The sequence below is a fragment of the Terrapene carolina genome, unplaced genomic scaffold (genome assembly GCF_002925995.2).
Source record: "Terrapene carolina triunguis isolate 2854851 unplaced genomic scaffold, T_m_triunguis-2.0 Scaffold93, whole genome shotgun sequence".
Lineage (NCBI taxonomy): Eukaryota > Metazoa > Chordata > Testudines > Emydidae > Terrapene > Terrapene triunguis.
This window is the reverse complement of record NW_020664444.1, coordinates 2596740-2621036: the sequence shown is the minus strand read 5'-3', so window position 1 is coordinate 2621036 and position 24297 is coordinate 2596740. Positions and strand designations below refer to the sequence as shown.

Here is a 24297-nt window from a genome sequence, read left to right as displayed (position 1 = left end):
CTCTGCCGTCGACTCCGGAAATCCACCTCGGCAAGAGGCGGCAGCGGAGTCGGCGGCAGCGCGGCAGCGGTCGACTTTCCCCTGTCCTCACCGCCAGGTAAGCCGACCTAAAATATGCAACTTCAGCTACGGTATTCACGTAGCTGAAGTTGCGTATCTTAGGTCGGAACCCCGCTGTAGTGTAGACCCAGCCTTAGTCTCCTTATTCCCATTCCAGTGCCTTATTCACTGGACCACTTTGAAGCCCAAATACCAAGTGAATTGTGAACAGGCAGGTAATTTTTTAAAATTTAGAGACTGTACTGTCCCCCTGCAGGATACAAGTAAATCCCATTGATGTGAAGTGTAGATAGATTCCCAGCACAAAGTCACTTGTAATCAATTGAAGTTCCTTGTATATCGTGTAAGGAGAACCATGCCCTAGGGAGGGGAAAAGGATTCTGCAACATAAAGCTTTAGTGGGATCAGTCTGTAATACTGACCGGCAGTGCTGATCACATAAAGTTTGCAGAAGTGTAAGCACTTAGAGAAAACTGATTTTTCCTCTCTTGTGGTCTGGCTTTTGGAGGATGAGGCCGGTCAGTCCTGCTATTAATTAAATATTATTATTTAACGTTTGTGAGCGGCTAGGACTACATCTCCCAGAAGCCCCTGCGGCGCGCTTACCTTTAATGGGCGGCGCTTATTAGCTTTCCCACGTTCTTATTGGCTCGAATTTGAGTTGGCAGTACAACTGACCAACAGCAGCTCCCTTCGTCATGTGGCTGCTAGCCACTGGCCAATGGGAGGCGGGAAGGCCCAAGGGGCGGGGGCTAGCGTGTAGGGGCGGAAGTCTGCGCGGAGGTTTGCGAGCCCCTTCGCAGTTCCCAGCTCCATGCCCCTGTCTGGGCCTCCCCCCCCGCTGACCCCCTCCCATGGCGACCGCCGTCCGGGACACCCTGTGCTTCGCCGGCTCCGAGGAGGCGGACGAGGCGGTGAGGGGCACCTGCGAGGACGCGTCCATCTGTAAACGGTACCGGGGGGGGGGTGTCGCGGGGCCTCCGCAGGGGTGTGGGGGGCAGAGAGGGGCGCTGGGGGTGGAGGAAGGGCCTGGGGGTGGAGAAGCTGGGGGTGGGGGAAGGGCCTGGGGGTGGAGAAGCTGGCTGGGAGACCCCTCCCCCCCAGGCGTGGGGGAGCTAGCCAGGCAGGGAATGGGCTTCAGCCCCTCTCCCCCATATATATAGATATATCCTGTTTCCCCGAAAGTAAGACATCCCCCGAAAATAAGACCTACTTCCAGTTTTGCCTCTCTCTGTAATATAAGGCGTCCCCCCGATAATAAGGCCACCCCGGAATATAAGGCCCCGAAGCTCCAGGAAAAATAAGACCTCCCCTGAAAATAAGACCTAGCGCATCTTTGGGAGCAAAAATTAATATAAGACACTGTCTTATTTTCGGGGAAACAGGGTATATATATATGAGAGGAAAGCGAGTAGGTGGCAAAAGAAGAGAAGGAAAGGAAATTCACCAAGATCTATGTAGGAAAGAAAAGATGAAGAGGAGGAGTGAGTCCAGAAGGCTTAAGACGTTTTTTGTTTTCGCTGGTTGGTTTTCAGAGTAAAAGGGCTGTAGTAAATTACATTATAAACCAGTGGTTTTCAACCTCTTTTTTTCATGTGTGGACCCCTACAGCACTTCTTCCACTGAAGGTGCGTACCCCTTTGGAAATCTTAGACGTAGTCTGCAGACCCCTCACAGGTTGAAAACCACTGTTCTAAACAATTAAATAGAAAGTTGATTGACAGGATTTACAGTTAAATATAGCACCCTGGATGGAGGATCCAGGCAGGGTGGCACACTTATTTTTAATTTTACTTAGTACACTTATTCCCTTGATACGTTTTGGACAGACATTTAAGAGCAGGGCTTGAAAAAACATCCTGACTTTGTAGAGATTATATGTAAAGCCATATGGTGAAGAGAATGTGCGTCATACTTGCAATGGAAGTCTGACACAGTTTAGTAATGTTTGGTGTCTCTGGACAGTCTTTTCAAGTGACTTATAAATCTTTTACTGTAGTCTAATGTTTCAGTACCTCTAGTTTTGCCCTCATTGATGTCATTATGGTCAGTGTTGTGGAGACAACATGCTGGCGATTAGTGCTGAGAGTTAATTGTGAAGAGATTCGGGGGCGGTATTATTATTATTAGTGTTAAGGTAGCACTTGGAGGCTCCAGTTTGGTATAAATGCATACAAGCCACATACCCATTAGAGATTAGGTTGATGTGTGGAATTAAAATCCATGTGATGTGCAGTCCTTGGAATTTAACACAGACAATGTAGCTGAGCTGTCTATTGGGCCTCATGGAAGAAATCTTTGGACTGAAGTTCTTCAAATTATTTTGCAGGTGGTACCTGAACTTTGCTTTTCCTCTCTGTGAAGTTCTTCAAATGCATGGGGAGAAATACATTTAAAACGTTACAATAGTAACAGCTGTCTTTTTCTAGTTAGAATTACTTTATGTAATCTGTATGTGTTTGAACGGTCTCGGGTGTTCAGTGGCATTTTAAGTCTCTCACCCAAGCATATCTCTTTGGAAGATAGTCCCAGGACAGCTTTTTAGCTTGTCTGTCTCGGTAAAGTCTTCATCAGTAAACCCTGATGGCTCTATTTGCTAATCCTCCTCTTCTTTTTTTTTTTTCCTCCCGCACCCCATGCCCTTGTCAGATTTGCTGTAAGTATCGGCTACTGGAAGGATCCTTACATCCAATATTTTGTGAGACAGGCAAAAGAAAGGAAAGCACCTGAAATTAATAGAGGCAAGTTAGCATGTGAACTTAAACAAAGACATGCAAAGATACTCTGAACATGTGGAGTTTTTGAACAGCAGAAGATCGAGCTTCCATATACTGGATATCCTAGAATGTATGTGGGAATCATGTAATAGGTACATCTCCCCAGTGTAGTGATTGCACACTGGACCCTCGTTCTTGGAACGTTACTTTCTAATATTCTGTCACATTCCACCTTTAGTATTGTAAACCGTGTGTTCATGCGTGTCCCACTTAACATGTAGTGTGCTACATAAAGCAACCAAAGACCAGGGATGTGACCCATGACCTCAAAGCACAAGGCAGTAATACTCTCCACATGAGAATAATAAAAGCAGCTATATAGTTTGTACATCTCCCAGAATTAATCTGCAAAGATGACTCAGTTTGAACTCTTTTTAAACTGAAATTTCCAGTTCCTCAGGTGTGGAGCTCTGTTAGTAATCTTAATTTAAAAAAAAACAACCCATAACATAGAATATACATATCCCATAGGGGAGCATCTAATGCTTATAGTTGTCTGGGTTTTTTTAACACATTTTCTTCTGCAGGATACTACGCTCGTGTCCATGGAGTCAGTCAGCTACTCAAGGCTTTTTTAAAGAAGACAGAATGCAACTGTCAAATCATAAATCTTGGTGCCGGTTTGGATACCATGTTCTGGAGATTAAAGGTGATGATCACTCAGAATCATGACATGAGCAAAAGGAAGGGTTTGCACATATCTGAAACTTTCTCCTATTTTCTCATAAGAAACAAATAAATTATTGACCAGTCAATCCAGTGTCACGTAGGAGTGCATGGCACAAAGGTGACCTCTAGTGGCTGTTTGGAAACATCCTAGTTCTCTATTCCTTATAGCTATAGTGTCATCTATAATACTTCCATCCTTGCTCGTATTTAAGGGTCTAAATCCAAAATCAAGAGAGAGCAAGTGCAACATGATACTTGGCACCATCTCTGTGTGTCCTAAATACTACTATGAATTATTCTTTGAAAGATTCTAAATGACAAATTTTATGGTAAGATTCTATATAAAAGCAAACTCTAGTCCTTCCTCGTTTTTATAAGAGGTAAGGATGTTTAGCATTTTGCAGGATCAGGTCCTATCAATGTAAATGGATTGCTGGAAGACAGCCCGAAAAAACTAAGCTTATTTAGCAGGACCGTAAACCATTGTGTTATAGTCATCCAAATAAATTGGATTTAAAAAAAAAAAAATTAAGCACTGAGGCCTTTACCCTGCCTGCACTCATGCTAAAACCATGTTGAAATACTGTTACCAAGGTTTAACAAAACTAAGAGTGGTGCCTTTAATTATATCCTTGTGCTACACCCCCTTCTGTTCCTCGTGACCAGCAGGTGTAATATAGAAAAAGAGACCCAGTTAAGAATAATTGTCCATGTTCTCCTTGGTAGTTAACCCAACTCTTTGTTAATATAGCGTTCAGAAGGTTGCAAGATTGACAGCCCTGGAGCTAGCAATACATATCTATCCCCAGAAGAACAACCGTATAGGGAGTGGGACAGGGCAAGCTTTCCCATGCTATCCTGGTTTTGTGCCTAAACTTGGGTCTGGTGGGACTCCCCACTTTGTGCTGATGGGAGTATTGAGCTCTGATTCTCTTTGAGATTGCCAGCATGAGTGCAAGTTGTGGACTGCACACACAACTGTCCTCTAGAACGTGGACTAAAACTAACCCTTTGGATGGATTTTTTTGAGAGATGCAGCAGTTTGACTACATAGCAGGTGCATATTTGTGAGCAGTTGATTAATACATCCCTGTGCAATGTTCCTCTTTCCTTCCTTGGAGGCATACGCTGAGTGAACGCCATAGGTAAAGTTTTCTGTTGCTGCAACCGGCTGTTGTATACTATGTCCTGACAGTATATTGCAATTCAGTTTCCAGTATGTTGGTTGCCAAACCATACTGTGTGTCCAGATTACTTGAATATCTTAAACGTTTGTTTCTTTGCTATTGGGTGGTATATTGTTTCTTAATTTTTAGTTCATTTATTTAAAAAACAAACAAACCCCAAAGCATTAAAGTATGAAGAACTGGAAACTCTACTATAACATGAAACAAAACTGTCAGGGGAAAACTAAACCAAGTCCCCTATTCTCTCTGTGTGAAGCGTGAATGTCCCCTAAGTTTGGACTCTTGCTCTGATTTTTTTTCAGGATGAAAATCTTCTCCCTAAAAAATATTTTGAAGTGGATTTTCCAATGATAGTAGCAAGAAAAATATATAACATCAAGTAAGTGTGTTTGTTGCTTCATGTTCAGCTATACAGAGCTGAACATAATTTCTTCTAAAAAAAAATAATAATAATAATACAGCAGAACCTCACTAATCCCAAATCACATGTACTAACTGCCATATCTATTTGCTTCTCAGCAAAGCTTTAATATAGTAAGTAAGAAAGGACTGAAATCTATATGAAGGGGCCGTCATTAGCAAAGAGTTGAAGACACTATCGGCTTAAAAACTACACATCTCTCTGAACATTTTTGGCTCACAATCGTTACAAGTAACACCTGGAAGAGATTGGAGGAAAAAAAATTTCTATTTTTTTCAGTTTACTTTTTGTATTTAGTTAATGTTTCGCGTATAGTCAGTGTCATTGTCTCCTTGTTAAAGAGCCACATGAACAACAGAGCAGGGACAGGAAAATGTGACTACAAGGTATTTTTCTACTTTTAAATCCTACAGAAATTAATAGGAAGATTCATGGCCGGTATGATGCCTGAAACAAATTGAAATTCACTCTCTGTTAAACTGATTAGATTTCCAGTTGTGTGCCTTTTTAAAAAAAATGATAGGGTAAAAATATAACTGAAAAATGTAAAATAGTCCTCTATCCCCACCTCTCTATGTCTGTAGTCTATTTAAACTGTACATTATCTAAGATCAGGCTCTGTCTCATTATTAAGCCATGGTTTTCAAAATGGGGTACATGAGAAAAATCCTATAACAGTGGACAGTGCATTTTATTTAGTAAGACTTAGGTATATTATGACAATATGATTAGATTTCCATCTCAGATGAGGGTATGTGGTAGACTACATTATTTGGAAAGTGGTATGCAGCCTAAAAAGTTTGAAAACAACTGTTGTAAAGGATAGCACAGTTTGGGTGTCCTAAAAATAAGAGGTACTGTAGTGAGATCTCTTACTATCAAGACTTAGTTATATATACAGATTATACTTTAGGTTACCCAGTCACTATTACAAACTAATGAGGGTTCTATGGTATACAGAAACTTCTGGAGCAAAGCAGGCTTTACTTCTGACTGCAGAACAGAAGAGGGTTGTCTCTAGTGATGCTAAGCACTGCATTTTTTCCCCCCTAAAATCTTAGAAGGAGATGGAAAATCCTCAGACTTCTATGCTGAGGCCGGCTACCATGGGGGAGTGATTTTGATGTAGAAAGAGCAACTATGATTGGTAAATTGAAGCTCATAGGGAATTTAGAGAGTAAACGTGACATGAAAGACTTGTTTCAAAGCTTAAGAGTGCCCAGAGCTCAGTACGTTCCTTTTCCTAGTGGAGCTCGTAGTTTCTTGTTCACCTTTTAGTTATAGAACCAATCTTTAGTAAATACGTCTAATGGTAAGTTTAACTGTAGATGTGTCTGTTACCACTAGAGGGCAGAGATGCTTTAGTGTAATGAAAAACGACATCATGTAAACCAGTTAACTGCTTACTGACACTTTTTCCCCCCCTCTCCCACAGATCAAAACCTCCCCTGTCAAAACCAATTATGGAATCCCATTCTGGGGAGTCTTTTCTAATAGGTGAGTCATTTTAAGTAAATCAGTAATGCACGGTCTTTTTTTAATCTCTTCACTTCAGTATGTGGGCAGGGTTTTAATGTTTTAAGCATTGTGTGAAGGGAGGGGTGAGAGAAGGGAGGCTATTCATGTTAAAAAAGTCTTCTCTCCAATGGGCCTTGGCATTCTCTCACAGTATTTTTTTCTTTTCATTGTAAATTATTTACTGATTATGCTTTCTTCTGATTCTTGGGAAGGGAAGAATACAGGTCTGTCTCATCTTACCCTGGGGTTACATTCTGCGGTCAGCGCGTAAAGCGAAAACTGCGTATAATCAAAATTACATTGAGTGTAATGGCGGGCGGAATCGCCTGCACTACAGGTACAGTATTTAAATTGTTGTTTTTCTCTTTTTTTTTTTCCCCCCCCGACTGCGTAAAGCTGAATTCGCGCATGTTAATTGCGCGTAAGATGCGACAGACCTGTATAAGGAATCACGCGTACTGTAGCTTGTATAAAAAAATCTTCCGGGTGTTATCCCTGCATCTCTTCTTTTGTCTCATTAATTACACAAGTCCTTTATCTGTATCTACCATCTGAACTGTACAATGAAGTCAGTCTGCATAGTCCATTCTCGGATGGTAGGGCCCATCAATGTGTTTTTTGCAGCTTACATGCAAAGCCTGACTTTTGAAGTTTCGTTCCAAAGGGTCTACTTCCCACCCCCACCAAAAAAACTCCCTTCTGTAGCTAGTAGCACCAGTGCCAAAACAACTGTTTGCACAGTGGTATAGATAACTTGCTTTTAAATGATGGGCTGTATTACTGTCTATCAAAAAAGCATACTCTGACTTGGCTGTCTCATTAGTGAGTCCTTGCATAGCAGTACATTGCACAGTTCAAAACTCTGTCCTTTGCTTTTGGATCACCAGGGCTCTGGGTGAGCAGTACTCAGGCCTTGGGTGGGAGAATGTTGCACTGTAGTGACAGCTGTGGACTTGTCCCAAAGCTAGTTAATCTGCTTCAGTAGAAATGGGTCCATGGAAGCCTCACTGAAGGGGGCTGTCCTGCACACAGTGCTACCAGATGATGTGCTTTGTGATGAAAATAGTCCTATTGACTTTGTTAATAAGACCTATTCTCAGTAAGTGTTTGCAATACTGAAAAGGAGAGCGTGTACTAATAGTAGCAAGGTCTGCTGCCAGCTCCAAAAGCAGATATAAGGTGGGCTGTATCCCAGAGATCCCTGGAGCTTTAAATCAAGAGGATGTTGGTAAATTAGAGCGGGTTCAGAGACGAGCCGGGAGAATAATTAAAAGATTTGGAAAACCTACCTTACAGTGATGAGCTCCTTAAGTCTAAATGGTTTATCTTAACAAAGAGAAGGTTAAGGGATAGATTTAATCAGTCTGTAAGCATCAAATTTCAGTTCACGGTGTAAATAAAGGGCTCTTCAATCTAGCAAAGAAAAGCATAACAAGATTCAATGGTGGGAAAGTGAAGCAAGACAAATTCAGATGGGATATAGAATGCATATTTTTTACCAGTGAGGATAATTAACCATTGGAACGATTTATCAAGGGTTGTGATGGATTCTCCGTCACTGGGAATTTTTAAATCAGGATTGGATGTATTTTCTGAAAGATCTGCTCTAGTTCAAATAGGACTTTCTTGAATTAATCCCTATGGCCAGTGTTAGACTAGATGATCACAGTGGTCCCTTCTGCTTTTATAATCTGAATTTGAGTTCATAATCTTGAAATGAAGTGATTTGGAATAGGTAACGTTTGTTGATGTGCTCAAATTATCTCCTTAACTATCCAACATTTTACATGTAATTTGAATGGCAGGTTGTTCAGTTGTGAATTCTGTTCTTGAGAGGTGAAAACCTAGTGCCATTTATCAGTGAAGGTAACAAGCTGCCTCTTGTTCTTCTCACTAGGAGATGATTGATTGTCGTGAAATGAAAATATCCAAATTATTGGTTCTTTTTAACCCAAGTCCCAAAATGACTACTGTGATATAGACAATCTTTTTGTTGGGTCAGAAATCCACCCCAATTAGAGTGCAACAAGATGAAACGTTGCATGAGAAGTCACTCGGAAAAATCTGTTATATGATATCAATCTATAGTTCTTATCTTGGTATCAGTGTTTTTAGCTATGCACTAGTAAAATTAATTGTATGCATGAAGTAACAAACAGCATATTGTAATCAAGATCTGTTAGCATTACTGTATGACTGTAACATCATTTCTCTGCAATTGCCAGACAATGGCAGTTAGTTTGTGTCTGCTGTATATGCTGATTCTTCAGTTATTTTTCCAAAGCAATTAAAATTCAACCTCTTTTTTTTAAATGTTGGATTGTTTTTCTCCTATGGTGGTACAGCCCTAGAAAGTTGGGCACCCTGATTCTAATTGGTGGCTACCATAATATAAATATTAGGCCATTGAGGAACTCTCCTATGGAGTCCTGGTTTAAATTAGCACTTGCTGAAATGCCCGACCTCTGGGAATGCAAACTGTCCCAGGGATCCTAATCCAGGAGAAGTGCTGGATGTCAGTACCACAGAAGTTAAATTGATGGAACAATACCCTCCAGGGATTTTTGACTCTTATTGTGGTCTTCACTTTAACTTTGCTGGTATTGGCATCCAGCATTTCTCCTGGATAACTTTCTTCCTCTTAGGTCAACTCCATGCTGTTGCCCCTTGTACGTAAATCACTCCTACGATGTATGCTTTGGCATCTTCTACTTCAGTTGATGAAAAATATCCTCTGACCTGACTTGTCCTGTCGCCTCTTTCCATTCCACAAGCATTTAAATGTTTCTAGTTCTTTCTTGGGACACATGCCAACAGATGAATTTTCTTGGTTCCAGGACAGCATGTTTCTTCCTTGTCATTTCCTTCCATGAAGGGGTTGCAGTCTGAGAATAGATGTCTGAGGGAAGAGCTCCATAGCTTGCTGAATTGTACAGCTATTTGGAGCCACTGTGTTGACACTGGGATGTTTGTTCACTTGAATGCATTGTTAGTTTTCTCTTGAAGTCCAGGATCAACATGGCAGCTTTATTAAAGTAACGTTAGGAGGATTGTTCTCCACCTTCCACTTTGTCGGCATTAGCTAGAACTTTCTCGGAGCTCTGTCTCACCATGCCACTTGTGTTGATTCCTGCTCTTTAATTAGCTGATGCCCTTTCTAGACTTTGGAGCAGCTTTTTTGCCCATGCATTTCCAGATTTGTTCATTACCAAATGCAGAGGTCTTCAGATGTTGAATCCTTGCTGTCTAATCTGCATATCTTTCATTGGTGAGGGTCCTGTGATTGTATGACAGCAAGAGAACTGGGTTACTTTTCATTCTTAAAGTCTATTCACTCTTTCAGTTGTATCCAATGTTTGGGACCAAATTCTTCAAGCTTTAGTCTTGTTATACTTTATCCAGGGGGCTCTTTCTTGATCCCCCTCAGATGTTTGTGTTCTGGATGCATGGATTCACAAAAATTTGGGATGTAGGTATTGATTTCCATGGTTCATTCCCCATCCCTCCCTTTGTGGTATTTCCGATGGTACTCCTCTTCATTTGTCACATTGCTGATGGGAGTAAGTTATTCATTGTGGCTGTCCTGGAAAGTGCTGCATTTTCTCATCCTTCAGTAAACTGAGAGGCTAGAGTATTGATTATTTTCTTTTCTTAAATGATTATACAGAACTCAAGCCTCAGGCCATCGCCCCATATGTAAACATACTGGGGTAAACTGAGTAAAAGAAACCCACTTTCAGGGAAAGGATACACATTGCAAAGGTATACATTATTTAATACAAGCTACTCTGAAGCTTTGCTCTGGTTGGATATGTGTATCTTACCCAGATTGCATGGAACTGAAACACAGCTGTTACGTTGTTTCAAAATTGAACAAATAGAGACACAAATCAATAAATGTCCTTTCAAAAGAAAATGGGAGTGGGAGAAAACGGGGGAGATAGCACATAAGCTATTGTGGTCCGCTAACAGACCAGGATGGGTCAAGGCCCAAAGTTAGTTGCATATTTCTACCAGTGAAAAGGCTGAAGCTTAAATAAACCCCTCAATCTTACAGATGGGTGACTTTTTCACTTTAAAGCCCAACTGCTTCATCTCCTAGTTGCATACAGCTGACTCATCTGTTTTGGTTGCCAACATAAGATACTAAAAGAGCCATGTGCTTAGTTGTCTGTCCCAATCTTTCTAATGATGGTATGTGGCAGCACTATTGAAAAGTGATCCACAGAAAATAAAAGCCTCTTCCAAAGAAATATTTCAGCTTTTGAAGGGGAAGAGTGCATGCTTTTCCCTACTTGGAAATATTCACAAGCGGGGCCTGAAACAGGAAACCTTATTCCTTCAATTTCTCAATCACCTTTTGTTCTTGCCCACCTCTCCACTGTGTGCCGTGGAGGAGATTCGTTCAGGGTTGCAGCTCTCTGGCCCAGCATCGGGGGAGAAAGCTCTCAAGCAACACTCCTTGGCTGGTGGAAGGAGCCTGGTTGTCAAACTTCTGGGGAAACTGTGAGCTCTTCTTCCCAAGGGGAAGGTTATTGTGATGTGAGACCTTTGGAGGAGCAAGGCAGATAGTGAAAGCAGAAGCAGTGGAAGTTCCTTGCACTAAAGAGAGCTGGAATCAATTTCACTTGACTAAACTTTCTGTTCATAAATCCCAGGACTCAGACCAGTCAAGACAATATGACTGCAGTACCAAGATGCTGTTAGCTTTTTCCTTTTGTGCTGCACTATAGGTTGCTGTGTGTTATGCTAAAATGTGTTCATATTTGTTCTGCTTCACTAGTATGAACTGTAAATCTGGAGCTCTCTAAATGAGATGTTAAGTAATAACATTGCCATGTGATGGCAAAGTGCAATGCCAGTTTGTGATATTTTCCGCAGCTATTTATAGCCTGACTTCGACTTTTGGCCTCAGAGCTCAGAGCAATATACACAATATAGCCCCCTTACCTTGCCTTGGGTAAGTTTCCAGTATACAATTACAGAAGGATGTTAATCTGTCCATTTAAAAAGGTTTAAGCTTGATTTTTATCATATACCTTCACTATTAGTTTTACTAAAACCTGACTAATTCTTCCTAAAATTTACATGGCACATCTCTTCCAAAGTTAGAATTTTTGTAGAGATCTTGGGGAAAATCCTACAAGGAATTTCAGAGAGATGGTGGTTTAAAAACTTTTGCTTGCTTTTTAGAGACTTTTCCTAATGCTCTTTTGTCTACTCACGCTTTTCAGAACAGATTCACTTACCCCTTATACTTTATTTCTCCAGGATTCCTTAACAAGTAGAAGTGCCACTTACAAGTTTTGTGGGTGTGCATGTAAGAATTACTGTGATATTTAAAGGTGCTATTGCTTGAAAATGTCATGTTAGTGATATGACACATGCATCAGTTTGCATGCCGTATGTACGTGCACTTGTGCCATAGTTTGAACTAAGGAAGCTCAGTTGTCTTTGCTTGTAGATGATAGACACCTAGACAGCCAGTATTAAAAGCCAGATGCTGTGCCCATCACAACATCCTCTCAAGCCTTGCATTTTTTATTACAGCCAAGAACAAACTTAATTTACTAATGTAGATTATTCAGTTTGATGAAGTGTGAAACAGAATTTGTATTTAACTTAGTTGCTAATTGGATGATGATGTATTTTGCTATATCCTGTGTGGATAGGACAGTTTAACTCAGTATTCCTTCCCTGCTTTTTGCTAGGCCATCTGGAATTCTGCTTGTATCACCTGGCCCTTGAATACCACTTTTGTGGGCCTGGTATAATAACAGGAATGAATGGGTGAGGGAAATAGAGCTGCTATTACAGAGTAAATGGGCATAAAAAGTTGACTCAAAGTGGTCAATCATTTACTCTGCCCAACTTTATCTTCTCTCCTGTAACTTTGAGTGAACTTTCTGTGTTTGTATTTTTGTTCAGAAACTGTTGGAGATAGAGCTGTTTTATTTTGCTGGTGACAGTTTGGAGTGCTGGTCGCTTGAGAGCTAGGCAGGTTTATGCCAGTTACAGTGTCTGAAGTACTTATTGCGTTTAATAAATTGCTTCTCAATTACTACTTTTTCTGAAATGGAAAACCCTGTTCTTCCTGTCTCTCCATTCACTTGGCTGCACTCTCTTTACCTAGCTTTTGACACCTGGCCTTGCATTAACATTCAGTAATGATGTTTGTCTGCAATGGCGTTACAGGCTTCCAAATGGAACCATGCCAAAGCTAGTGATCACTATTGCAGATGTATATAGACTGAATGCTGCAAGGCCATTTGAGTCTCACTTGGGGTTTTTCCATTGTTTACTTATTTTACTGCTAGTGCTCGGAGGGGGAAATGAACGTGTCATTTTGCCCTAGTGGTTTTACAGTATGATCACAGTTTTTAAGTTCAAAGTAGGGCATAAACCAGTTGCTTGGGCAATCTAACTTTATGCCTGAAGTCCTTCAAAATATGACTTCTGCCCTTTTGCCCCCAGGCAGTTTTCAAGAGTCTCATCAAACCAAATTTTCAGTTTAAATGTAAAGTCCTTCATGTGGAGACTAGACTGAGAATCTAAATCGGTTGGCTACTCTGGACATGGGATTCCTTTTGCTACCAGTCACGAACGATAATGCTACTACTGGCTTCCTTATACTGTCTATCTAATGCCAGCATAAAGGAACATCCGTGTGTATCTTAAAGCCACGGTAGTCAGAAAATTATCTCTTTGTATTGCTCAAAAGCCGTTTCCTGAGAGCTCAGTTATCCTTGGATTTTTATGAAGCATCTCTGCCCCTACAGAACACCTTCTCCTTTCAGTCACTTAATCTTTGAACACTAAATTAACATAGTCATTAACATAATCACTAGATAAAATGGTTGAAGCTGGGAATGGGTGACAGGGGATGGATCACTTGATGGTTACCTGTTCTGTTCATTCCCTCTGAAGCACCTGGCATTGGCCACTGTCAGAAGACAGGATACTGGGCTAGATGGACCTTTGGTCTGATCTAGTGTGGCTGTTCTTATGACCTAAAACCAGAAACATTCAGAACTCCTGTCCTCTGTCTGCCATCCAGTAATGTGCTAATCCTTATTACATCATAATGGTGGTTACCCTGCTAACTTATATGGAATTAAAATTTAATTATTCATTAGTAAATCAGAGCGTATGGGGAAATGCTAGGAGGTCTTACAAATAAATCAGGCCTTTAGGCAAAGCTTTATTTTTCCTTAGGGGACAGTGTGCTATCCTTCTCTTTTGTTTCCCTTCTCTTCTCCCCACCCTGAACCAATGGCAACAATCAGGGTCATCTACCTGCATTAGTGGCGATAGCAGCAAGAGACTCCGTTTGCTGAACATCTGATAGTAATGCATTGCAATCTGTAAATATCAATATCCTGCATATATAGTATTCAGTTACTACAGAGGGCTTTTAAGACTCTGTTTATTTCTTTTTAATATACAACAGGTCAAACTTTGGATCTCAAGTTGCTCGTGTCTTCCTTTGTTAAAAATACTCCAGTAATTGCAACATCCCTTTTGCTTATCAAGAACTTAACCATTAATCTTAAAATTGCAGATGCTCACAGCCTAGATTCCAGCCGATATGCTATACTTGCAGCAGATCTTCGAGACGCAGCAGAGCTGGAGGAAAAACTAAAGAAATTTAACATGGATATACAGTAAGATAATCTGTTTCAAAGGTTTGTGGAAATGTACTGGAGAAAGTAAAATCTGTTTTGGGAGTACAGTAACTGCCTCCAGTTTTTATTATGCCATTTCCATGGTTACCTTGTTCTGAATCCTTTGAGTAGAAGGAATTGTGCAGATACTGTGTAGCTTCACTGAGCAGGCTGCTACTGCAGTCATTGCCTGCATATTTCCAAGTCCTAATCAGGATAGTCCTCGTCTTCAGCCCGTTTCTGCAAGATTCACACTCTTCCTACATGAGAACATCAAACCTCTTAGAGGAAAATCCACTAGATCATAGATCAGCTCTGTAAGTATGTGTAGTTTGTTTATAATACCTGGGATTATAAATGTCACTTGATTAAAATAAGAACACTGACACATTGCCCAAATGTTGCCATTCTGAATTGCCTCTTTTAGAAGCTGGATTCATTGCATTTGGCTAATGATTAGTGACTAAATCACTATATACTCTTATATCGGTGAACTGTTAGAGGGCACTGTCCAAGAGAGTCTGGAACCCAACTACAGTACTTGATAGAATAAAGACTCTAACATACACGGAATTACTCTTCCGGGTTTCTACTTGGGCAGCTTGTTTTCTATGCCTCTTTGTAAGGTCAATCTATTTCCTAAGACTTATTTTTTTTCCCTGAGGTGGGGAATGGGAGAATCTGTCAAGGACTCTATCCTGGAGGTAGAATCTGGGATTTTGTTGCTCCTAAACTATGCACTTAAGTTTCCATGCACGAGCCCAGAGAGCTTTGATGGATGCCCTTTCCAAATCTGAGAGCGAAAGAGAGCATCGCTAGCTGGGAAAAGGCAGGTGGGATAGTCAGGATGTATTAGGCTTTCATTTAGATTTTTGCACTTTCATCTTAAAAGCACTGTCCCTGCTTAGCTACACAACTCCTTGTGAAATTACTTTTGTTTCTAGTGATGACGGTATCAAAAAGCAAACGTCTTACTTGTAGGCAAAATTACTCATGTCGATATTTGCATTTCTCAGTGTGGATGGAGGGGAAAAGAGAAGCAATAGCTGAATCATAGCTAGCAAATCGTGATCTAGTACTATCAAGGCCTTTTTGCTGGTACTCGTCTGTATGTGACTGTCCTTAAAATGTTCCCCTCTTAAATATTACGTGCAGAGAGATACTTTTGCTGTGTGAAAGGAGTAGAGCAGGGAGCATGTGCTCCTCAGAAACAGACTTCAAGTTCCATTGAAGTCCACATCTCCACAGAATATACACAGCCTCCAGCTCCTCCTATGGCAAAGGAGAATTAAGATTCCGGATATGATAATGAAAGTGAAGTATCCATATTGCCTTTGCTGATCAAGACAAAATCGCAGGATGAAGAGGGGACAAGCTCTTGCCAATACCTGGTTTGCTACTGGGGAAGGGACAGGCCAGGGTAAAGAACAGAACCTAGTAGTCATGAACAGGTTCTGGGGGCTCATGACACCTCCCTTTCGTTATGGCTAGATGGGAAAGGGGCCTTGTACCTCTTTTTCTGTTGTAATGTGGGGTCATGGTATAGAAAAGATTAGGAAACCACTGGAATAGAAAAGTTTACAATTCCTGTACAAGTAACCTCGCATTCCTAGTATCACCTGGAAAGGCTGGAGACCCAATCCTAGCCTTTGCATGGTAAAATGATTCAGTCCTCAATGAATATCTGTTTCATTGAGATGTGGAGTGTCCCTAACTGGTTCACATGTGCATGTGAAAGCACTTGTCTGTTGCTCACCGTTCGTGAATGATATATAGTAGAAACAGTTTGTTCTTTTCTTTCTCTCTTCCCCCCCACCCCCTTTTTTTTTAAAGATTGCCTACGCTCCTGATAGCAGAGTGTGTGCTGGTTTATATGACCCCCGAGCAGTCCGCAAGTCTTCTAAAGTGGGCAGCGAACACTTTTCAGGCGGCTATGGTTATAAATTATGAGCAGGTAAAAGGAAAAAGATGTAGCTTTTCACTGCTGCATTATTTGCATAGAAAACTCTGAGAGCAGTGGGAATTTTGCATGGAAAATGATGATAGATTACAACTTTGTAGACTTTTCTAATCAGAACTCTGCAAATTCAGGATTTAGCTGGCTTTTGGGTTAGAATTCTAGAAATGGTAGGGCTGGAAGGGATCTCAAGGTCTGTCTCCTCTATCCCCCTGCATGAGGTAGGAGTATGTGTACCTAGACCATCCCTGACAGGTGTTGGTCTAACTTATTCTTAAATACCTCCAATGCAGGGGAGGCTGTGGGACTGACCCTCAGGTATTGGGTAACAAATAGCTACAAATGCATGTTCTGGTGAATGGCTGATTTGTGTCATTTTGTACCAAAATAGTTTCTCTGAAATGAAACAACTGAGACTTTTTTAAAATCTGGATTAATCCGATTTTGGAAAGAAACTAAGATGATGGGTTGCAGATGGCGCAATTCAATGAAATGGCACTGAGTGATGTTATATAAGCTTATTACATTTTATAGTCATCACTCCTTTGGCACCATTGAAAATGGAGCAAACATTGCATCAGCCTTCGCTGAGCCCTTCTGTGTGAAAGTGAAAAGCTGCCTTTTGGGACCTAGTAATAAACCTTCCACCTTGTAAGTTATTGATCTGAATCTAAACCAAGTTGGGAGCAACCAGAAGTCATGGCTCTGTTAGTTTTAATTGGTCTGTGAACAGCATTGGCAGGCCTCCAGTCCAGTTGTTAATGCTCAGTTACCCACAGAAGGAAAACCACCATCCCCACCTACATTAAACTGATCCCCTTGATGGCAGTCGTGATTGAGGGGCCAAGGATTTGACATGGCCGTGGACACGCTGAGTGAGAGCTGAGGCATGCTGGCAGGAAAACGCGTGAAAAGCTTGCACTGCATGTGCTGTGAAACTTCTGGGGCTAATCGGAGGGTTTTGACTCATCTGAGTGACCAGTTTCCACTGTAGCTAAATCCCCTTTCAAAGTGAGAAATGACACCTTTTGTCTCCTTCTTTCCAAGGTGAACATGGTTGATAGATTTGGGCAGATCATGATTGAGAATTTGCAGAGAAGACAGTGCAGCCTGGCTGGAGTGGAAGCCTGCAAATCCTTAGAATCTCAGGTGAGTCCAGCCCCCACAGAGCAGTGAGTCTCGTTGATAGTAAACGATCAATTCAGCTTCTCCAGATATGGCAGTTATAAGACCCAGACCAATGAATAGCCGCTGTGTGTGCCCTACCCTGCCTCTGCCAATACAAATACTTTCTATTCCCGGTCATCATCATAATTCGGAATTACCCCTCTCTAGTTCATAGACGACATTAATCTCCTGTATCCAGCGAGTGAAAAGGTGACTGTTTTTTGAGAAAAGCAAAAATCTTACCCTCGATTTGAGGCTTATTAGGAATCTTAATTTCCATTCATCAGAAGCGATTTTTTTTTCATCAGATACTTGCAATGTCAGAGAGTAGGTCTCCTGTCTTAATGCAAATAGCCCTCCTAGCAAATGCTAAGGAAAAGACTGGGCACTTGCCTTTCCTTCACTTTCCTTCTCAAGTTCTCTGAGCACTTCACTTCCCCTTCGTTTTACAGAGGGAGCGGTTACTGTTAAATGGCTGGGAAACTGCAAATGCCATTGATATGATGAAAGTCTACAGCTACTTGCCACAGGCTGATGTCAAAAGGTACTGCTAACTGCTTGCTTGTAGGCAGAACTCACCTTTAAATGTTTCCACCATAGCTCATCTCAATCACTTGTTTGGCATCTGTAATACATAGCACCACCTTCCTGAGATCTCCTTGTATCTCTTGAGCGAAGCGAGGTTTATCTAAGGGTATGTCTACACTTACAGAGTTTTTGTGCTGTAAGTTTCACCGGTGATAGGGAACCAGTGAAAGTAAAGCACTGGTTTGTGTACTCACTCAATTCCTCGGGCGTTGGAGAGTGTTTACACTACCAGCACTTCCATCACTGATGAGAGCAGCGCTGTAGGGCAGCTATCCCACAGTGCAGCTCTCTCGATAGGTCTTGTGGGAAGGGGGACGTGAGCGGAAGGCATTCGGGGTCCCTGCTCAGTGCCCTGTGCTGCCCTGCTTCATGTCTCAGGAGCCCCATTACTTCCTTGTTTCTTCTGGGGCATTTTTTTTTTAAAACCTCCTGCTGTCTGGCTGCTTTCCCCGCCACATCTACAAAGGGAAAGGGAGCTTTAAACTTCCCGGCACTTATAGGGGGAAGGGCGGACGTTCTATGCGTCAGAGTAGCGGAGATGTTGGCCAGAGTGGTCACTTTTGGAACTGTGGCATATCCTTTGGAGGCCAAAAGGCGTTTACGCTGGTAGAACGTGTCTTCGCTTTCACAGCAGTGCAAAAAGAACAGTGGTAAGAGCTATATGCCTCTCGTGAAGGTGGTTTTCTTTTTGCGAAACTTCTGAGTTTGACCGCAAAAGGTCATTAACAAGTGTAGCTGCTTCCGTGGCTTTAGTGCAAAAAAGGGACTTTTTGCGCTTTAAATGGTAAGTGTAGGACCTGTAGGAATGCTAAGTACAGGAATGAAAGTTCCTTAGGCATTCCTTGTAAGGGCCTAAGCCACCGCAGTGATGGGTGAGCTAGAAGTACGTAGGGCTAGCTTGTGACTCATGCTACATGCTCACACCAGGGAGTCAGAGCTCCCCTTACCCAGATCTTTGATTCAGACCTGTAGAGTAAGCAAGGGTTTGTGTCTGCTTCCTCCCTCTCTGGAGCAAGTGGATGGGGAATGGTCAGCCCTCCATTCCCCCTGCTGGCTGGGTAAGGTAGCTGAGCCAGGGCAGGGTGGATACTGCTGCTATAAGCCATCAATACATTGCTGCACCTCATGAGTAATGAAGCAGGAGAGGACTTGCAATATGGAGGGGAGTGTCTGGGTCACAGTGGGTTGATGGAGCTTACGCACTTTGCCTTGCTCAGATCTAAGGGCAGAGTCTAGCCCACGGAGCATAAACTGCGGGTGTCTTGTGTCCTCGATTAAACTCCAGTTGGTCAATTGCATTCTACCTACAGTTTGAACTGATAGAGTTGTATCTATCCTTTGGTTGACAGAAACTGTTACGTAGTGTTGCTGCTGGCTGTTAAACATCTGCCATGCCCCCACCCAGCGGTGCCATTTCCCTGCTGAGTGGCAAAGTGATCTATTTTATACATTTGCTTTTATAAAGTAGATTTTCATCTGCACTTTCCTTCCCAAAGTGAGCCATTGCCATTCACTACCGTTGGATTATTCATGAAATAAGCTTTCTGGGCATGAGGCCATCTCCACAATCAGAGATATCAGTTTAAGTCCTTAATGTGAAAAAGAACGAGACAGATAAGTTTTTAAATAAGTAACTTGCTCAATGTTTAATCAGAATTGCAGGCCATTTAGACGTCAGTCGTCAGCTGCAGTTTGAGCTGGCCAACTAGATTATTTTGATCAAAATAAACATTCACATATGGAGATTTCCCAAACCATGAGATTGTAAATCGTATGCGGTCCAAGTCTGGGTGACCAGGTTGTGTTTTCTCAATCTGTTACTGAAGTGTAAAACATTTCTTCCTTACTTTCTAACATGGTAAAAAACATTGACTGTTCAGTTCCTTTTGTCTGTCCCAGGTGCCCGTGAAAAAGCCACCCCAGTTCTCTGACCTTCAGTGAGGAGAATAATGCCTTTTATTTCTATAGCATCTTTTATCCTGAATGATTTTCCCGTGTTTACTGACATGGTGTGTGCACTATGGTAATATAAATGATTATACACATCTCATCCATAAGATTTGGGAGTGTGGCCAGTCACTTGCTGACACAGGAAGGTGGTTATTGGGAGCCATGATGGCATTCAGAAAAACTCTACTGCAAAGCAATGAAACTTTCCCTTTTTCTGGACAATGGCAATGAGTAAATATTGTGGCTTTGATGGGAGTATAGTCTGAAATGATAGCCTAGAATCATTCATCAGGCTATAGGTTCCTTTCATCAGTCTATAGTATTACATCGCCACAAACCTGATGTCACATGTACTTTAGCAAAAGAGATGAATAAAAAATATGTATCGTACTATAAAGATGCATGATTTAGCATTGGTACACTGAATCCCAGCAGTTAGAAGGGAGGGGAGGGGGCAAGGGTAGTATATAAAAAATCACACTTAGGGATGCACATTGGTAGTTATTGCACAACTTACTTGGGACCTTAAGAAACCTTCCCTTTAAACAGTGAAATCCGGCATCCCTGGCTGCTGTACGTTCCGTCCCGAGCAAAGGCTCGGAGCACTGGCATTTCCCCTTTTGTACATATGCGTTTACCGAAAAGAAAACTTTTACTACAGAAACTGCTCACTTCTGGGGAATAAAGAGACATGTTACAAAATGTACAAGGAAGATTCAGTTTTAAACCATCATTTCTATTTCCCTGCAGAGTAGAGGGACTCGAATTCCTCGATGAAAAGGAACTCCTTGAACAACTTATGCAGCATTACTGCATCTGCTGGGCTACAAAAGACAGCTGTAATCTGGGTAATGTTTCTTTAAGTTTTAGGATGTCTGTTTAAAGCTTGGCAAGGCTGCCTGCATACATCAGATCTATCACTGGAGTCTCCAGCAGCAGGACCTGGGGGCAGCTTCTCTACCCTTGTATGGCAGTGGGCACCTACGTGGTGGTGACTAGACAAGTGCCTCTTGCTCCACACCCTCCAAGGGTTTGTACAGACACTCAACCTGCCCCTCCCAAGAAATCCATCCAAGTAGATCAGGGTTAGGGTTTTTAAATTAGAGACCTTAAATAAGCTTTATGGCAATTGCCAGCTTGTGATGGGTGTCAGAGCTAATAAAGTGGGTTCCAAAGTCCTGCGCACTTAGAGTGCTGTATAAATTAATACACAGTCTGGTTTCATAGTGACTTGACAGCACTGAAATGCGCTCTCTCTCTTCATTAGCTTAGTCTTTTTGACATAGTTTATCAGAAAATGTTGAAACCAACACTTATTGCGGGAATATATCAAAAAGAGAGAGGGAGCCCAACCCACCCCTGAATAGCCCAGTGACTAGGGCACTTGCCTGGAAAGTAGGAAACCTGGGTTCATGTCCCTGCTCTGAATCAGGTGAGTATCCTAACCACTGGGCTGTTGGCTAGTCTGGGGTGGGTGTGTGTCTCCTCAGTTTTTTACAAAAAAAATTCCAAAGGTCCCTGGTTTGTCTTGATGCAGAATGGGAAACATTGTCAAAAGCTCATATTTTTGCAGCATGGGAAAATGGTTTTCTGACTAGTTCTAGTTAGAACTACTCTACTGCAGAATTTCATAGGCTGCTTGATAGTTTGAATATTCCCAAAAAGCTTCTCCAGCTGCGTAACCCAAGAAAAAATGGCAGGTAATCAGTTATTCCCAATTGTCCATTAGGTGCAAAAGAGTAAGATTCTAAAGTAATCTTCCTTCATGCTCTTCGTCGTTAACTCTTCCCAAGGGTTTCCCATATATCCTAGCCAGGTTGGGGGTGGGATAGTTGATCTGGCTGATGAAGCTAGATCTAAAGCTCTCCTTTGCTGCAACATAACAGCTGCTGGCCTATGCTGTCTGCTAAGCAGAGCCTACAACCTTTGCGTGTAAGGTGCAGGGATGCATGGTTCCCCATTGATGATAGGGAGATGAGAAGTTGATGACGATGTAGAATTATATCTTGAGGAGCTCAGCACAAAAAGTTCACCTCTCTCCAGTAATATTGGCTAGTGTTATCTCTCTGCTGTGCCTCACTCTGATTAGAGTGATAGGCTGCCCTTCGTTCACAGGGCCTCTTGCTATCAGCAGGAGCTGTATGTGCAGGGTCTGAATGGTACAGCATATCCAAGAAGCTGCGGAGAGACTAGACTTATTTGTTATCTCCATTGGCTAATCCTAATATAAATGTACTGGTTCTTTGTCCTGCCTGATTGTAAGGCCTCGAGCAGTGAGACTTCCACCCTTTCCTTTGTGGAGCAGACTGATCGCTCCCATTGTCAGAAAGTGGCCTGTTTCTTACACTGAACCTGTACTTTCCTGTTCTTGCCCTGAGTCCTTACCTCCCAGCTCCACGTTTGTTCTACCCAAGGTAAATCCTCACTTTCCTTCAAATTGGTTTAAACCCTTCAAATATTTGCAGACTTGCCATGTGGCTTTCTCTTAGCCGGGCTACTGGATTCTTTTACTCTTTCCTCACAAATCAGTCCCTCTAATCGTATAATTTGGTTCTGTGGCTTTTTCCTGGGTTTCTTCCTGTTTGTTAATAGAGTGGCGGCTATGCTAGAAACTATATGGAGAGGGACTAGAATCTTTCTGCTTTGTTCCATTGCTGCCCACTATCACCCATGCTGTGTCTTGCTTTTCACGTTCTATGGCCCTTAAAATGCAGTACTGGAGGGAATAAAAGATTATAGTGTCTGGAGAATGTGGGAATTCATTTCAACATATTATTTAAATCACTGATGTTTAATTTCTCTTTGGTTGCAATATTGACCGTTTACCTTGCCCCCTATGCTCCTTAGATCCCAGACACTTGTTATAAACATCCCTTTCCTCCCAATAGCTGTTCTAATAGTAGTGGAGTGTGTTTGGCATAGGAATATATTCTCCTTTCACTTTCCTTTCAAATAGGTCTTTCAAACATCACATTTTAAAGTATTCGATTCAAAGAAGCCGGGGGCACAGAAGCCAAAGCTGCCACCTACTGCTGGAGGGGAGCTCACACAAACCATGGGACTGTGCATGTGAGGACTCCAGGCTGCTCATCCTCATAACAGCGCCAGTGAAAAGAAAGTGACCAGTGCAGTGTTGCTGATGCTGACCCTTTCTTGTTGGCTTGTAATTGTTTTCATAAATCTCTACTGCCTTTGTGAGCAATCGTTCCGTTATGAGACTTTTCTCCCTCTTTCAGGGACTTGGTATGAGACTGTTTTGAAGGTCAAGAACTCCTGTTTAAAACATCCACTCCCTTTGTTTAAAGGGGAGAGCACTGTCTCCTTGGTAGTTTTACTTCTCCTGTGTCTCTCTCCGGATGTATGTGAAATGCGTTTGTGAAGGGAAGATGTGTAAGCTGTACCGTGGGCTGCGGTAGTGGATGTTATGTTGTGTTGTTCACAGCTGATCATAGAGGGTATTTTTCTTCTATTCAGGTTTATTTATTTTTGTGAAAAGGTATCCTTTGGGCCTTCTCCAGGTTCAGGCTGTAGCTAGGTGGCTGCCATTTTACTCAATTTCTCACTGACTCTTGCTCAGCTGTGTTCAGGAAAACTGGCTGTATTCAGCAGGACTTTGAAAGTGGAAAGGTCTTGCTTTGTAGTCCAGCAGTGATGGCAAAGGTGAGAAATGGAGTCGAAGACGCAGAGCTCCAGCTGTGTCTTCACACTAGTCCCCCGCCCTCCAAAAAAAGCTACCTGAAATGGAGTCTTGCAACTTGCCTTCAAGAAGGGTAATAAATGTCTATTAATTATAACCTGTCTAATGTCTTATTCATAATGGGAATTATCTAATATTTAGACACTTTCATCTCACCAGACACTTCAGCATTACCTCTAGTAATGGGTGCAAACAGATGCAATTGTCTTAATATCCTACACTACTCTTTCCTAGTGCGTAATACTTGGCTACAAAATAATTACCCCACTCACTGTATATTAACTGTTTCTCCCCCCCCCAGCCCATCCCTTTTTAGAATCTTACACTTATTATGTGACTTGAAAGATAAAATTGCGGTTCAGGGAAACAGCCACTGCATAGGTCCCCGTGCTTGTACTTTTCACTCTGCCAGTACTGTGCTGCTGAAGTAATTGGCGACTACAGTTTCCTCTGCTGCTGTCTGCATCAAGCTATTTTCTTTAATCGCAAGGTATAAATGCCATAAGTCGTTAATGCCTTGCTCGCTGAATGTCTGTATTATTTACATTCCCTTCCCTGAAAGGAAAAAGCGAGACTGAGGGCCCCCTGCATACACGAGAGGAACTTGCATCTGTTTGCTCCCTAGATACTGATCTTCATGGC

At 42.0% G+C, this 24297-nt stretch overlaps 1 protein-coding gene across 1 annotated transcript; it reads left to right on the top strand.

Annotated features, from left to right (window-relative positions):
* The first annotated feature begins 831 nt into the window (after positions 1-831).
* Positions 832-23752, top strand: LCMT1 (leucine carboxyl methyltransferase 1). The gene is made up of 11 exons (XM_024212429.2): positions 832-1012; positions 2710-2801; positions 3365-3486; positions 4996-5072; positions 6550-6611; positions 14194-14296; positions 16130-16250; positions 17301-17402; positions 17873-17964; positions 20709-20806; positions 22915-23752. Exons 1-11 carry the CDS (start codon positions 915-917, stop codon positions 22935-22937), a joined length of 990 nt encoding a protein of 329 aa, XP_024068197.1. The 5' UTR covers positions 832-914; the 3' UTR covers positions 22938-23752.
* Positions 23753-24297: the final 545 nt, after the last annotated feature.

What these genes read in the sequence shown, in the direction of transcription:
- LCMT1 (XM_024212429.2), top strand. Translation starts at nt 915, where the DNA reads ATGGCGACCGCCGTCCGGGACACCCTGTGCTTCGCCGGCTCCGAGGAG. An exon ending in CCATGTTCTGGAGATTAAAG is followed by an intron (nt 3,487 to 4,995) that starts GTGATGATCACT and finishes ATTTTTTTTCAG; the next exon opens with GATGAAAATCTTCTCCCTAA. An exon ending in AGAAAAATATATAACATCAA is followed by an intron (nt 5,073 to 6,549) that starts GTAAGTGTGTTT and finishes CCTCTCCCACAG; the next exon opens with ATCAAAACCTCCCCTGTCAA.